The sequence below is a fragment of the Anas acuta genome, chromosome 32 (genome assembly GCF_963932015.1).
Source record: "Anas acuta chromosome 32, bAnaAcu1.1, whole genome shotgun sequence".
Classification (NCBI taxonomy): Eukaryota; Metazoa; Chordata; class Aves; order Anseriformes; family Anatidae; genus Anas; species Anas acuta.
In genome coordinates, this window is record NC_089010.1 from 381,549 (window position 1) to 398,390 (window position 16,842).

At 43.6% G+C, this 16,842-nt stretch overlaps 1 protein-coding gene across 6 annotated transcripts in view; it reads right to left on the reverse strand.

Moving 5' to 3' along the window:
- Positions 1–1,148: 1,148 nt before the first annotated feature.
- Positions 1,149–16,842, reverse strand: part of LOC137846463 (ATPase family AAA domain-containing protein 2-like) — a 165,399-nt gene continuing 149,705 nt past the window's right edge. The window contains exons 1-10 of one of the 6 annotated variants that reach the window (XM_068664410.1): positions 10,246–10,383; positions 9,148–9,194; positions 7,996–8,149; positions 7,095–7,173; positions 5,504–5,576; positions 3,759–3,854; positions 3,211–3,316; positions 2,269–2,391; positions 1,602–2,040; positions 1,149–1,215 (exon numbers count right to left, since the gene is read on the reverse strand). In XM_068664410.1, coding sequence (XP_068520511.1) covers positions 1,851–2,040; positions 2,269–2,391; positions 3,211–3,316; positions 3,759–3,854; positions 5,504–5,576; positions 7,095–7,173; positions 7,996–8,149; positions 9,148–9,194; positions 10,246–10,337 — 960 coding nt within the window. In that variant the 5' untranslated portion in view covers positions 10,338–10,383 and the 3' untranslated portion in view covers positions 1,149–1,215; positions 1,602–1,850. Of the gene's footprint in view, positions 1,216–1,601; positions 2,041–2,183; positions 2,392–3,210; positions 3,317–3,758; positions 3,855–5,503; positions 5,577–7,094; positions 7,174–7,995; positions 8,150–9,147; positions 9,195–10,245; positions 10,384–16,842 lie in introns of those variants that run through there. The other 5 variants (XM_068664414.1, XM_068664417.1, XM_068664415.1 and 2 more) reach the window with 5 other exon arrangements.

Sequence of the window (16,842 nt, forward strand, 5' to 3'; positions counted from 1 at the left end):
TATCAGAAACAGTGTGGCCAGCAGGGCTAGGGAGGTGATCGTCCCCCTGGACTCGGCTCTGGTGACGCCGCACCTCGAGTACTGTGTTCAGTTTTGGGCTTCTCGCTACAAGAAGGACATCGAAGTGCTTGAGCGGGTCCAGAGAAGGGCGACGAAGCTGGTGAGGGGCCTGGAGAACAAGTCCTACGAGGAGCGGCTGAGGGAGCTGGGCTTGTTCAGCCTGGAGAAGAGGAGGCTCACGGGTGACCTTATTGCTCTCTACAGATACCTTAAAGGAGGCTGTAGTGAGGTGGGGGTTGGCCTGTTCTCCCACGTGCCTGGTGACAGGACAAGGGGGAATGGGCTTAAGTTGCGCCAGGGGAGTTTTATGTTAGATGTTAGGAAGAACATCTTTACTGAAAGGGTTGTTAGACATTGGAACAGGCTGCCCGGGGAAGTGGTGGAGTCACCATCCCTGGAAGTCTTTAAAAGACGTTTAGATGTAGAGCTTAGGGATATGGTTTAGTGGGGACTGTTAGCGTTAGGTCAGAGGTTGGACTCGATGATCTTGAGGTCTCTTCCAACCTAGAAATTCTGTGATTCTGTGAATGTGGTCTTGTTTACTGGAGCGCACAGGAGCGAGACCATCTATCTCGTCAAAGAAAATAATTGAAGGTCGCATCTGATAGGCCTAGCACGAAAACACAGAGTAAAACAGCATTATTTAAAGGAAAAATGCACAAAAACATCATGGTTGGAATGTCATCTAAACTACATCTTTCATTTTAGCCTCTGGGACCTCTACTGATAGAGCTTCTGGAGTATCTGGCATGACTAACAGAAGACAGTCTGTCTCAACCCACTGTATCCGGGTGACAGGAAGCAAATCGTTCCAGTAGTTCTTAGAGATGACATTCACAGCAGAAACACTGGCATTTCCATTTCAGTGGGAAAAAAAACCTAACAAAATACAAAAAAAGAGCAAGTTCTACTTAAAAACGTTGACCACAGAAAATAATGGTTTCAACTCTGACAGAATACACTGTGCATTTCAACCTCACCTGTTCAAATAACACACGAAGTAGGCGTTCTGATTCCCCCACGTATTTTCTCATGCAGTCCGAAGCATTTCTCATAAAAAATGATATTTTCCTGTCACTTCGGCTATATTCACTGGCAAGTGCACGAGCAACTAGTGTTTTCCCTGTTCCTGGGGGGCCATAAAATAGACAGCCTCTGCAATAAAAAAGCAAAAGTAGGCAGGAAAAACAACTGGGCTTCCAGGCAACATGTTACAATTGACTTCCACTAGATAATCCCTTCTTGCTTACAACCTAATCAAGCTGACTTGTACATAAAACGGAGAACAAAACCACTCCAACCCAACTAACCCAACTTTTTAAAAACACCAGATGGTAAAACTTAAAATTTTAAGACATTGCTTATACTTTTAACCTACAAATATTCTTGATTCTATCCGTTTTTAAGAAACCACTTTTTGCTACTACTAAAACAAACGTTCACCGCTGCCAAAAATGTTGAAGCATGGAAGCATATTGATACCTTAAGCGAACTTTCTCCTGAAAACAGCTGACTTACGATTTATCACTGTAATGAGTTACCTTGGGGGCTGAATATTGAACCGCTGAAAAACTTCTGGATACAGGAGGGGAAAAATCACCATCTCTTTCAAAGCTGCGATGTGTTCCGAAAGACCACCCACGTTCTCAAATCCAATCTAAAGAGAAATTCAACACAACAGAGTTTGTATGTTAAAGAAAGCAGCAATCTAGATCAAGGTTTCATCAGAAATTATCTCAGCACAACGGAAACATTCTGGGCAATTTTTGAAGTTGCTTTAGAGAAAACCATCAACAAAGGTAGTTGTAGATGGCACACTGAGATCTTTCGTAATCACTGGAAACACTCGCTGACACGATGATTAGTTTACGACTTAACACACTATCTATTTGCATTGCATCTCCCTGACTTCTTCCAACTTTCTTTTGATCCCTCTGAACTCTCTTTAGGTCCTGTTTCTGACGTTTCACTCGAAAAGTCCTGATTTGAATTAAGGAGAAGTTATAGGGCTTCTTTTTCTTTAAGACGCAGCTCGAAGATTTTTGTTTTTCGTAATAATGCCAAGCAAATGTAGAAGACATTAATTAATATATAGAAGACCTAATTAATTGACATAAACTTACACAGTTACCTTCAGATAAACTTAAACATGGCTAAATATTCATTTGAAGGAGGTTCATCCCTCCCCTATTCTCTAACGACAGCAACCTTCTTGGAGATATGCTCTCGCCATCCTCACTGCTCTCACCACCGTCCTCCGTATCACACGTGCTAAGCAAGGGAGATGAGCAAGAGGGTGTAGAATCACTGATGTCATCTGCACGTCTCTGTCTGCAAGCAAGCATATAGACCAGAAAGTTCAAAAGAAAACAGAGCAGATACTCAGTAACACCAAAAATCAAGGGAATTCTATCTCAAAATTTACTCTGAGATCTATTTTCCAGTCCATTGTACTCCTTGGGAATCTGATTTCAAAGGCCATGACATGATTTTCCTCGTGACAACTGTCTGCTTTCAAGAATGCTCAACAAAATATCTGGCAATCAACAGCATTCTCTACGCACTAACTGCTTACAGAATCCAAAAAGCCTTTATCATTACTAAGGCAATTTATGATTTCATTTAGATCTTTTATTGTTTAAGGTTAACTTCACATAGAAACATTAGTTGATTCCAAACAGAAACTAGAGTCAGTATTTGACTGATAACTTTTTCTTTTTCTTTTTTTTTTTTTTAAATCTAACAAAACTTCCATAAAGCCTCTCCCTCTAAATCGAATACAATTATTTTCGGTTTTAAGAAAATCATTTGTATCCTTCAAGATTAAATAGTCTGACTAAGATTTTTAAGGGGGGATTCTGGCTTCAGTTCCAGAACCAAAGAATTTCAGTTACAGAAACCCAAGACACTACCTCCATAATCATCTTATCAGCGACCCACAAATATTGGATTGAAAAAAGAAACCAACTTAAAAGTATCCACCTCCTCCCCTCCAAATATTTCTTTCCTCTCTACCTTAAGACTACCAAAGTACCGTTCATAAACTTACTCTGTAATTACCACTAAACTGAAAACCCTTTGAAGCATTATGCAGTAAGGAGACTGACAGCTCTACGGATAAGTAAGAGCTATCACTAGCCATACACCAACCTGGCACGTCTCCTACATTTTTGTGACCCAGCATTTTCAAGTGACTCTTTCTGTCTGACAGAATGGGGCTGGCCCGAGTTAGTCCTCTCTCGATCTCTTTGTCTTACTGAAAGGAAAAGAATTTAGAATAATGATACAGATACATTTAAAGAGAGGACGATATCAAAAGATAAAGAAAATGCCACGTGTTTCACTCATCCCTAATTCCAGAAGAATTTTTAACTGTTTTTGCTTTTCATCAGTGCATGGCACAAGTGGAAAACTACGCCCTGCTTAAAGGTGAACTGAAAATCACAAGAGCAAGACTATTAAGTGTGATTAAGTACTGTTATATCAAGGATACATAGCACTAAGTATGCCAAACAGCAAAGAAATACAATGTGCACAGGACACACGTGTCTGATAAAAACAGTGAAGTTCATGTGCAGAATGAAGGTACAGAACTGAAGCAGTACTGTGTGCGCAAACACATGTATTTGCATTCAAAAGTTTTATCTCACTTATGTGCACGAAATAAGGTTTTAAGAGAAACTGTGCGTTCAACCTACTTTCCATAGGAGCTTGGTAGCGGTCAGCAGGTTTACTCTGTCGAAGGTTGTAACGCCTTGGAACATCTTCACCATCATTTTCTTTGTTCTCACTTCCTTTTGATGTTTGTAGTGTACCACAACATGACACCGAATCGTTAAGTACTTTTGCAAATTATATGAAATCCAAAATGCATTACACAGATGCCTGTAAGTTTTATTATTATCATTATTTTAAGGACACAGTGGATCCTGCAAAACCTTAAGATGAATTTATGCAAGTCACGTTTCAGAAATCACAAATCCTAGCAGATGAGCATGCATCTAGACATTGTTCTGTCCTCTCTGAAACTGCTGATGGACTTGTCATCAGCCTCAGTGTTTAACAACAGGCAAAATTCTGTCCTATTGCTTAGCTAAGATGCAGATCTTCTGAAAACAGCTATTTCAGAAAGTCGCTTCTTAGTTTCAGAAAGTATTTAGTGGAAAGGGTTTTAATAATCTGTAGGGCTAAGACTAAGCGTAGTAATCTAAGTCCAAGTCTAGCTCTGCCACAAATTCTGTGAGCAATAATGGGCCAGACACAGGCTTGAAGCTCACCAATGAGAAAACAATGCCAAATGCACATAAGCTTAGGCCATTAGCTTCTGTCAAGTAACCTGAAGTTGTTTCATGAAAGATGGTAAAAAACACAAGAACCAGAGTGCAATTATCTACTGGGTTCTGGAGAATATCCTCTCACGTTAACAGCAGGACACCGAGGAAGGAACATACATACTCCATTCACCTACCTGTTTGCCAAAAGGATCTTTTTTTCTTGGAAAGCACTGCCCTCTTTGGTTTTTATTTTTTAACCCCAAAGGCTGCATTGCTTTCTGAATGCAAGGTAGGTGCCATGGGGTATACAGACAGCACACGGAAAACTGAGCGATCAGTAAATGAGTTTGTGATCACTACCATCTCCAGTCCTTGGTGTTCCAACCCTTCTATCACAAAAGCATGAATTTCTCTGCTGTATTGCTCCTCTAACCCTTTCCTTTTTCCAATAACTTCCTTTATAACAACACTGACACTTTCCTCACTCTTTTCTGGCGTATTTTTCATTATAAAAGTATATTCTAGCTCTTTCCTGATTTAAAATTGTAGTTTGCATTTTGATCATCAATTAATTAACCCGGGCTCATTTCCCATTCAACATGCTATTTAAAATTCCTCTCTACAAGTCTCTACTGCACAGCTCCCTGAAACCCACACACTTTAACCAAGCTTCTCCCTCTAGACTGGCCCCCGCCTTGTATTCAAGCTACTCTTGTTAAGACTTTGAGCTAGTGTTTTCCTAACTAAACCTCCAAAGGAGTCAACTCTGCTTCTCCCTTACTAGTTCGTGGCCCAGCCATTCTTCCTCTGAAGAACTTCCCTCGGGTTCCCACCTGCCACTGTGCATCTCTCTGCTCCTCTGGGCCTCTGAAGGGAGGAGCAAACTATTTTCTGGGGCTCAGCCTCCTGTCACTGTCTCTCTGAGCTCCTTTGCAGGTGTGCAGGTGAGCTCTATCACATAATCTAACTCGTCAGCTCATCTACTTTTTTTTTCACCTGTTCTGAGCTCACTACAGTACAGCCCTAGAGCTCATACTAAGGCTTGTGAAGTCAATAGCAACACAGAATTTTCACAGAAGACAAATACCCAGTAGATTAGCTTGTTTCAATTGTTTAAGACAAGGCTTTTGGTTAGAACAGAGTAAAGAAAACTTAAAACCAGAACTCACCAATCTCATCTGGACTGCCAGGTCCAGTTCTTTCAAAGTCCGACTTCACACAGGTGAAGATATCAAGGTTCTCCTAATTCCAAGCAGCAAGAAAGATCGGTCACAAACGTGCAGAAAAACAGACGTGCATACACGTACATCCACTGACAGACACGTCTGTCTGTTGATGCTTACACAGTAACATTATCGAGGCATCCCGTACACACACAAAAAATAAATTATTGCACAAGAGGAGAGAATGGGAATATGATTGCGTGCACCCACAATCAGTAACAAGAATTTCTGCTCTAAACCAGGGCTCAGTACATGCAGTGGTTAAATACTTGCCCAGATACAAAACTGAGTGCGTTAGTTAATCATAGGTTAATAACCTACAGCGTGACAGAACCAAGGAAAAAGAACTACCTTTCTAGCAGACATACCAAAAGAAATCATACAGGCGTGTGAGAGATGCTAATAAAAAGTACTGTGGACAATTCTGGATTCATTTCACAGCCCTGGGCAACCAGCTCTAGCTGTCCCTGCTTGAGCAGGGGAAGGTTGGACCAGGTGACCTCCAGAGGCCCCTTCTAACCTCAACCATCCTGTGATTTGAGAGAAAAAGAAGGACATTCAGAGCTAAACAAAAAGCTATGAAAGTAGGTTATCGGGAAGTTTTAAAACGATGTGCCTATCATTCAAAAGAACAGTAATTTAATAAAATAGTTTAATTTAATAGAGCAAAACTAAGACAGAGGAAGTATGATTGCTGCATACAACTTTAACAGGGGTTCCTCTAGAGACAGGGGTTTATTTAAGCTCTCAGGCAAGGCCAGCACATGAACAAATATACATAAAGTAGCCATCAGTTCATTCAGCTGGAAATTTGAAAGGCTTCCAGTTCCTGAAAACTCTGGGAGCAGTTTGCAACCAAGGAAGAACTCCGAAATGCAAGTTAGGTCAATTAAAGAAAACAGCTCCATTTGCCTGTAACAGATGATTAAAGCTACATGATACTGGAGATTCTTTGTGAGCTCTCAGGAAAAAAAACGTTAACAGGAATCAAAATTCGAGCGAGTGACCAACACAGGAAGCTATGCACTGCCTTTTGTTAAGCTTTCCAAGTAAGTGCGTTCCTGAGCATGACGAGAAATATGATTTAGGAGTTAAGGATAAAAAGCTAAACAGCTTAAACTGCCAAGCTGAAGGAAAGCACCAGTCTTTTTGCATATTCAGTCCCCCTGGCAGAGCTTTTAGTAACATTTAGAGTAAAAACCCAAGTCCGAAACAGCTGTTTGTAAACCGTGCCCATTCAAAAAGCAGAAGGCAATTCAGAAACTGGAGTGGAAGACATGCACTGCAGCATCTCCCCGTTATCCCACATCTTCTGCAGAAGATGCTTCCTCCACTCTTAAAAGATATCTGGAGCACAACCGTATCAGTAAGACATGAAGATATAACCAGAGAGCAAGACCAAATGGTAGTTTAGACCACGCTATTCTTTGGAAGGAAGTTATTTCAGTTCAATTAAAATTACAACTAAGTTACTTCCCTACGTGAAATACTCTACAAAAGTGGCAAACTGACGGAGTACTTGCTCTGTCATTTGTACCTCAACATCTTCCCAACATCTTTGGCATCTATGCATCTGCTCCATTTCAGCCATTTTTTGTAGCAAAACTTCAGCAGTACTAAGATACAAAGTTGACATGTAAGAGCAAAGTTAGGCATGTATGAAAAAAATAAAACAGCACACATAATCAGTAAGAGATTTTAATGGAGTATGCACAAAGCAAAAGTCATTGGCACTTAGCCAAGATTTTAGACATTACCAAAAAATCAGGTCAAATCTTTATTTTTGATAGAGATTTAAGAACAAGCTTTTGAGGATTTGCAAACATACGCTGTTTTCAGGTTTATTTTCCCCTCTTACTGAGCACATTTAAAATATATATATTTAAATGCAGGAGGAAAATAAGAATTCTGACATCCTAGTAAGATGTTATAAAAAAATTATGTCAACTTTTAATCCTACTTAAGTTGCTCTGCACAATAGCATTAAGTCATTTTTTGTTAACCGAGGAAAGGCTGTTTGTTCTTCTCTACATGGGAATCTCAGTTTCGTGTTGTAGAAAATGATGAAATGCAAGGAAAGCAAATTCTGAAGCAGAAAACAATTTTGGCTTCAGAAACAGAAATAAACCATGGACAGAAACGCAGAATCCCTAGGACTACTTTGCTTTGACTGTATCAAACCGTCCTCAGTTTCTTAATCAAGCATTACATTCACTTTTGTGAGTATGGAACAAAAAGTTCATTAAAAATGAACGCACTTCTGATGCTAAGAAAACTGCCAAATGGGGAAAACTCAACGAATTGAACTCTCAATGCCAGGAGCAGCCATACCTCTTTGCTGTCAAAATACAGAGCAAGTCGAGGCCAACATTATGCCATAGTGCAAAGGCTTGCTAAGAAAGATCATTTTAAGAGGTCTGCAAGAAAAGATGACTTACTTTGTTATAGGTTTGTCAAATAGAATGGACGAGTTAGTAGTAGAGTACCGACTGCGTCCGACGCTACAGCTGCGGCGCAGCTCCAAGTCCCTGTTTTCTCCGTGGACTCGTCTCACAGTTTTTGCACCAGCTCTACTCCTCAGTGTTCTGGTGACTGAAACGCAGAAACAAAGTATTTTGAAACACTGAAGATGGGATTCTCCTTATTTCACCGTTGCTCTTGTAAAATGTAAACAGACAAACAAAAAAGGCACCCTGAAGTGGATTGATTTTTCTTTAAATTTCAGATCAGAAGTTGTTGTCACAACCACTGCATTCCACTTACTTATCGCTCTGCACGTTTAAACTGTCTACTTAAAACTGTGACCTGTAGAGAAATTCTTAAAGAGACTGAAAGCTAGCCAGACAAAAACAAACGTGCAACTTTTGTTCCATGCAGGAGGGAAATCTACTCCAGTTATTTCTGTCTTGGAAAAGGGAGAACAATCAACACCTTTCTCTAAGGTGTTTTCACTCCATTCATGTCAAACTGTATCTAACAGTGCTCAAAACAAACACTATTACATTGCAAGCCTCTTCCTAAGAGGTGTATGTTTTATTACTCTGTTTATGCATGCAGCACTTTCATTTCCTGCATTATGATCTAACAGCTCAAGGAGGTAAGAATCGTTTCAAGACAAACACCCAAACACCACATAACTCAAACTCGTGCTTTTTAGAAAAAAGCCTGCCCATTGTTTACCATACAGCACCCTTTGGCACACGTTTGTTGCTTGCACTGTCATTAAAAGAGCCAAGAGGACAAGGGGAAGGGAAGAGCTACGCCACAGTGGTGGTAGGATCACAGCTAAGGTTTACTTTTGTGGTTGCCAACTATAAAACTAAGTTTGAACTTACCAAGTATCAATTTACTTTGCACAATTAGAACAGTTTGCTTTGTGCCTACCAAGCCGCAATTCACACTGCTCCCTCCCCAAGGAATTCATAAAATCTCCTATTTGCACCTACCTCTCTTCACAGAAAAGTCACTGATGACTGAATTCAGCTGACTACAGAAGGCTTTGGGGCCAAATGAAAGCGATGGAGTGACCAAGTACCATCCTCTTCAGTAACCAGCGTAAATAGGTATCCCGGGGAGTTACAGCCACTTACCTGTGTTATATTCTTTTTTTTGTTCCAATTTCGGCTTTCTCAACTGCCTACATTAAGAAAGAGGACAGGGGAGAGAAGGGAGAAAAGAGTTTTTGTGTTAGACCCATCAAGGGTGGGAAATTTCACCATGTTTACAAGCCAGTGCTCCATGGTATACAAAGAGAAGCCTGTAGGCCTCACGGAGGATCCAGACCCCAAGTCTGTTGCGTACCATATACACGCGGTTCTGTATGTACCCACATTTCCTAGCTTGCTCATGTTGAATTCTCAAAATTATGAGCAATAGCACCCAAGCGGATAAGATACGTGTCCTGGTTTCGGTTAGGACAGAGTTAGTTCTCCTCCTAGTAGCGGGTAGGTTGCTATGTTTTGGCTTAGGAAGTGTGAAAGGATGTTTAGAGGAGTGCTGATACCACCCCGATGTTTCAGTTGCTGCAGAGCAGTACTTACAACAAGCCAAGGACCTTTCGGTGTCTCACTGTCCTACTAGCGATCAGAATCGGCGCACAGCAACAGCTGCGAGGGGACAGACTCAGGATGGCCGACCCCAACTGGCCAAAGAATTCTATGCCTTATGGCAACACGCTGCACCATGGATAGGGCGGGGCAGCCGGGCTGCTAGGGGTTACGCTGGGCACTGGTCAGCGGGTAGTGAGCAACTGCATTGTACATCACTTGTTTTGTACACATTACTATTAGCAGTACTATTATCATCATCATCATTATTATTTTCCTGTCTTAATAAACTGTCTTTATCTCAACTCGCAGGCTTCACTTTCCCGTTTCCCTCCCCCATCCCAGAGAGGGAGGTGGGAGGGTTGGAGAAGGGCTGTGTGGTTTAACCCGTCCGGCAGCTAAACACCACAACAACACCTCAAAGGGGTTGGGGAAAAAAACACATGTTTTTTTAGAAAAGCAGAAGACTTCCACTGAGAAGAGGGATTCTAGTTTTAAGGTACTGGTATGCCATCAGCATGCTCATAGGCCTCTGCTGATTTTAGCCGGAGGTTTATCAGGCCACAACTCACTGCACATGCTTTCTCTCTTGCTTTTCAATCTACAAATCGAACAGAGATTGAACATATAGAAATACAGTACCTTGAAAAGCGTCTTCTGTTGACATTTCCCCTCAGTATCGCCATACTTTCTTCAAAGCTGGAGACCGAACACCGCAAGATGCTTTTTCTCATTGATCTTAAACAGTGTCCGTTGAAACATTCAATACTGGTAGAAGAATAATCCCAGCACACATATGTATGTATGGAACAAAAAGTTCATTAAAAATGAACGCACTTCTGATGCTAAGAAAACTGCCAAATGGGGAAAACTCAACGAATTGAACTCTCAGTGCCAGGAGCAGTGTCCTGGTTTCAGTTAGAACAGAATTAATTTTCTTCCTAGTAGCTGGTGGAATGCTATGTTTTGGCTTAGGATGAGAAGAGTGCTGATAACACCCCGATGTTTTAATCGTTGCAGAGCAGTGCTTATACTAAGCCAAGGACATCTCAGCTTCTTGCTCTGTCCTGCCAATGGGCAGGCTGGGGGTGTAGCAAGAGCTGGGAGGGGACAGACCCAGGACAGGTGACCCAAACTGGCCAAAGGGGTATTCCATACCATCTGACGTCATGATAAACAATATATAGGGGTGGCTAGACGGGGGATGGGGGCCAAACTGCTTGGGGTTAGGCTGGGCATCGGTCAGCAGGTGGTGAGCAATTGCATTGTGCATCACTTGTTTGTACACATAATTATTAGTAGTACTATTATCATCACTGTATATTATTATTATTGTTATTGTTGTTATTATTATTATTGTTGTTGTTGTTGTTATTATTATTTTCCTGTCTTATTAAACTGTCTTTATCTCAACTCATGGGCTTCACTTTCCATTTCTCTCCCCCGTCCCAGAGAGGGAGGGGGGAGGGTGAGCGGACGGCTGCGTGGTGTTTAGCTGCCGGCCGGGTTAAACCACGACAGTCTTTTTGGCGCCCAACATGGGGCTCAAAAGGTTGAGATAACGGCAGATCTGACCAGAGTGCGTTAAACTAAAATTGGTATAAGTATTAGACCTGCTTAATAGTCACTTGTCATAATGCTGATTGCTTTAATCTCAACTCTGCTGCGCCTGTTTTCCAAATTGAGTATTATAGCACATTATTTTCCGTATGTGCTCTCTGTCATGTTGTTTATCCTCCCTGGGCCCTGGTTTCAGATCATTATGGTACTGTGTGTTGTAACAGTGGCTTGTGAGATGATGAAATATCTGGTCATGACTCTAACTTGGTATTTGTACTCAGTAACATCATCGACTCTATACTTTGGAAACTGTATCTTGGAAACTATTAGAATTATACCTGTTGCCTTTTTTCATTAGGGAGTCAATCTGTGGAGGGGAAAGGGGAAGATATTTTTTCTTACTTGATCACTCTCCCTTTCTCCTTCACCACCCTCTTATCCTCCGAGCTTGTTACAATAGCTCTCCAAGATATTGAATATCCTTGGGATACTCAGACCAGCATGGTCTTTTTGTTATGCCTCCTGAATGCGCTTCAGATTCTGCTTTTGCTCAAAGTTAAACAACTACTTAGGAAGCTCATCTGGAGATCTGCCTGGAGGCAGTATAGTTGTGGGTGGCAGGGAGTATGGGAGGATATGGGCAGGCATCTAGAGCAGTTGGCACCCCCAGTGTTTTGGAAATTCACCCCTGAACAACTGCAAAATCCTAAAAATCTGGCAGAATGCTTGAAAAAAAGGTGTCACAACTCTGACAGTTCCAAAGTAACACAAATCATTGTAACGTGCTGGGGCCTGGCTCATGCCTATCGAGCTGCCATGGATACTGCTATCAACTTAATGACAGACCCTGCGGTCAGTCCAAGTCCTGGGACAGATCCAATGGACACTGCGACCCCTACGGTGGACTCTGCAGCTGCTCCAGTTCCAGTTCCTGCAGCTGCTCCAGCTCCAGCTCCTGCAGCCGCTCCAGCTCCTGTGGCTGTGTCAGAGAAACGAGCTGTGGCAGTGCAAGTCAACCCTGCAGAGGGTATTCCAATCCCTGTGGCAGACCCTGTAACGGGGTCAGAGAAAGGAGCGGTAGCCGTACAAGTTGACCCTGCAGAGGGTATTCCAACCCCTGTGGCAGACCCTGTAACGGGGTCAGAGAAACGAGCTGTAGCAGTGCAAGTTGCCCCTGTAGAGAAGGTGAAAAAATGGTATAGAGATTCAGATTGTTTCGAACGCAGAGAGTCTTCTGCCAAATCTAGATATAGAGATGACGACGACGCTGGGCCATCAGGGATTCAGGAGGAGGAAGATGAGGATGCCAAAAAAATAACAGTAACTACCTAAAACCTATAAGAGCGTGAGCTATGAGATGTGCGAAAAGATTTTGGTCATTGTATAGGTGAGCAGCTTGTCACCTGGCTGCTCCGGTGCTGGGACACTGGAGCCAATTGTGTGGAATTAGACGGCAGGGAAGCCAGGTGGTCTCTAGCAGGGATCCCTTGCTAGAGACGCTGGCATTGACAAAGCAATTGCAGATGGAGCACAATTTCACAGCCTCTGGAGGCGTCTCCTCTCAGCTGTGAGGGAAAGGTATCCCTTCAAGGAAGAACTTGAATGTCTACCAGGCAAGTGGACCACTATGGAGAAAGGAATCCAGTACCTGAGGGAATTAGCCATACGGGAAGTGATTTATGAGGATCCAGACCTCAGACAAACATCCACAGATCCAGATGAAGTCAGGTGTACACGACCCATGTGGCGGAGGTTTGTACGGAGCGCACCATCATCATATGCCAGCTCATTGGCAGTAATGGCCTGGAAAGAGGATGAGGAACCCACAGTGGATGAAGTGGCTAAGCAACTCCGGCAGTACGAAGAAAGTCTCTCCTCTTCCTTACAGGCCTGCATCTCAGCTGTGGAGAAACTTTCTAAAGAGTTCCACCAACTTAAAGAGAATCTATCTTCCTCCCCACCTGAACCAACCAGTGTCCACCGACCAAAAGAGAACACTTGGGAGAAACTTTCTGAAAAGTTTCACCAACTTGAAGAAAGATTACTTTCCTCCCCACCTGTACAAAGCAGTGTCTCAGCTATCAGGGGTAGGCGTTCTTCCACACAAGGAAGACGATATGGTGGGTACTCACCCCGTGCTACCCTGTGGTTTTACTTACGAGACCGTGGAGAGGACATGAGAAAATGGGATGGAAAATCTACCGTGACCCTAGAGGCACGGGTACGTGAGTTGCAAAAGAAAACAATCGGGAAAAAGGAATTCTCTGAAAAGTTTGCTGCTCCAACTTCCAGCAGACAGTCCTTCAAACACAGAAACAAAGAAGATTCTGACCAGGATTAGGGGGGCCCTGCCTCCAGTCAGGAGGAGGAAAGGGACAATCGAGTTTATTGGACTGTGTGGATTCGATGGCCTGGCACATCAGACGCACAGAAGTATAAGGCTTTAGTAGACACCGCTGCACAATGTACTATAATGCCATAGAGCTATAAAGGGCCAGAGCTCATCTGTATTTGTGGAGTGACAGGGGGATCTCAGCAGTTGACTGTATTGGAGGCTGAAATGAGCCTGACTGGGAATGAGTGGGAAAAGCACCGCATTGTGACTGGCCCGGATGCTCCGTGTATTCTTGGCATAGACTATCTTAGAAGAGGATATTTCAAGGACCCAAAAAGGTTCCAGTGGGCTTTTGGTATAGCTGCCTTAGAGACAGAGGGCATTAAACAATTATCTACCTTGCCTGGTCTCTCAGAGGACCCCTCTGTTGTGGGGTTGCTGAGGGTTGAAGAACAGCAAGTGCCAATCGCTACCACAACTGTGCACCGGCGGCAATATCGCACTAACTGAGACTCCCTGATTCCCATCCATAAGCTAATTCGTCAATTGGAGAGCCAAGGAGTGATCAGCAAGACTCATTCACCTTTCAATAGTCCCATATGGCCAGTGCGAAAGTCTAATGGCGAGTGGAGACTAACAGTGGACTATCGTGGCCTGAACGAAGTCACGCCACCACTGAGTGCTGCAGTGCTGGACATGCTGGAACTCCAGTACGAACCTGAATTGAAGGCAGCCAAGTGGTACACCACAATTGATATCGCTAATGCATTTTTCTCCATCCCTCTAGCAGCAGAGTGCAGGCCACAGTTTGCCTTCACTTGGAGGGGAGTCCAATATACTTGGAATCGGATGCCCCAGGGGTGGAAACACAGCCCTACCATTTGCCATGGACTGATCCAGTCTGCGCTAGAGCAGGGGGAAGCTCCTGAACACCTGCAGTACATCGATGACATGATTGTGTGGGGTGACACAGCAGAGGAAGTTCTCGAGAAAGGAAAGAAAATAGTCCAAATCCTTCTGAAAGCCAGTTTTGCCATAAAACAAAATAAAGTCAAAGGACCTGCACAAGAGATCCAGTTTTTAGGAATAAAATGGCAAGATGGGCGTCGTCAAATCCCAATGGATGTGATCAACAAAATAACAGCTATGTCTCCAACAACTAGCAAAAAAGAAACACAGACTTTCCTAGGTGTTGTGGGGTTTTGGAGAATGCACATCCCAAATTACAGTCTGATTGTAAACCCACTCTACCAAGTAACCCGTAAGAAGAATGAGTTTGAATGGGGCCCTGAGCAACGACAAGCCTTTGAACAAATCAAGCAGGAAATAGTCCATGCAGTAGCCCTTGGGCCAGTTCGAACAGGACCAGATGTAAAGAATGTGCTCTACACTTCAGCCGGGGAGAACGGCCCCACCTGGAGCCTCTGGCAGAAAGAACCTGGGGAAACTCGAGGTCGGCCCCTGGGGTTTTGGAGTCGGGGATACAGAGGATCTGAGGCCCGCTATACTCCAACTGAAAAGGAGATATTGGCAGCATATGAAGGAGTTCGATCTGCTTCGGAGGTGGTCGGTACTGAAGCGCAGCTCCTCCTAGCACCCCGATTGCCGGTACTAGGCTGGATGTTCAAAGGAAGGGTCCCCTCTACACATCATGCAACTGATGCTACATGGAGCAAGTGGGTTGCACTGATTACTCACTGGGCTCAAATAGGAAACCCCAGTCACCCAGGAATATTGGAAGTGATTATGGACTGGCCAGAAGGCAAATACTTTGGGATATCATCAGAGGAGGAGGTGGGTCGTGCTGAAGAAGCCCCACTGTACAACCAGTTGCCAGAGAATGAAAAGAAATATGCCCCGTTCACTGATGGGTCCTGTCGTATTGTGGGGAAGCATCGGAGATGGAAGGCTGCTGTATGGAGTCCTACACGGCGAGTTGCAGAAGCTGCTGAGGGAGAAGGTGAATCGAGTCAGTTTGCAGAAGTGAAGGCCATTCAGCTGGCCTTAGACATTGCTGAACGAGAAAAATGGCCAGTTCTCTATCTCTACACTGATTCATGGATGGTAGCAAATGCCCTGTGGGGATGGTTACAGCAATGGAAGCAAAACAACTGGCAGCGCAGGGGCAAACCCATCTGGGCTGCTGCATTGTGGCAAGATATTGCTGCTTGGGTAGAGAACCTGGCTGTAAAGGTACACCATGTAGATGCTCATGTGCCCAAGAATCAGGCTACTGAAGAACATCAAAACAACCAGCAAGTGAATCAGGCTGCTAAGATTGAAATAGCTCAGGTGGACCTGGATTGGCAGCATAAAGGTGAATTATTTATAGCCCGATGGGCCCATGACACCTCAGGCCATCAAGGCAGAGATGCCACATACAGATGGGCTCGTGATCGAGGGGTGGACCTGACCATGGACGCTATAGCACAGGTTATTCACGACTGTGAAACATGTGCTGCAATCAAGCAAGCCAAATGGTCAAAGCCTCTTTGGTATGGAGGACGATGGCTGAAATATAAATATGGAGAGGCCTGGCAGATTGATCACATCACAGTCCCTCAAACTCGCAATGGCAAGCGCCACGTACTTACAATGGTGGAAGCAACCACCGGGTGGCTGGAAACATATCCTGTGCCTCATGCCACCACCCGGAACACTATCCTGGGCCTTGAAAAGCAAGTCCTATGGCGACATGGCACCCCAGAAAGAATAGAGTCAGACAATGGGACTCACTTCCGAAACAAGCTTATAGACACTTGGGCCAAAGAACATGGTATTGAGTGGGTGTATCACATCCCCTATCATGCACCAGCCTCCGGGAAAGTTGAACGATACAATGGCCTGTTAAAGACTACCTTGAAAGCAATGGGCGCTGGGACATTCAAAAATTGGGATACGCATTTGGCAAAGGCCACCTGGTTAGTCAATACTAGGGGATCTGCCAACCGAGCTGGACCTGCCCAATCAAACCTGTTGCGTACTGTAGATGGGGATAAAGTTCCTGTAGTGCATGTAAGAAATATGCTGGGTAAAACAGTCTGGGCTACTCCTGCCTCAGGAAAAGGCAAACCCATTCATGGAATTGCTTTCGCTCAGGGACCTGGATACACTTGGTGGGTGATGCAAAAGAACGGAGAGGTCCGGTGTATACCTCAAGGAGATTTAATACTGGGTGAGAATAGCCCATGAATTGAATTGTACCGTGTTCATTACTATATAATACTGTATGTTATCACTACCATGACTACTATAGGTGACTAATTAGAATGTATGGAAAAGAGTGTAACCTGAGCATGACATAAATGGTATGGAATAAGGGGTGGATAGATATCCTGGTTTCA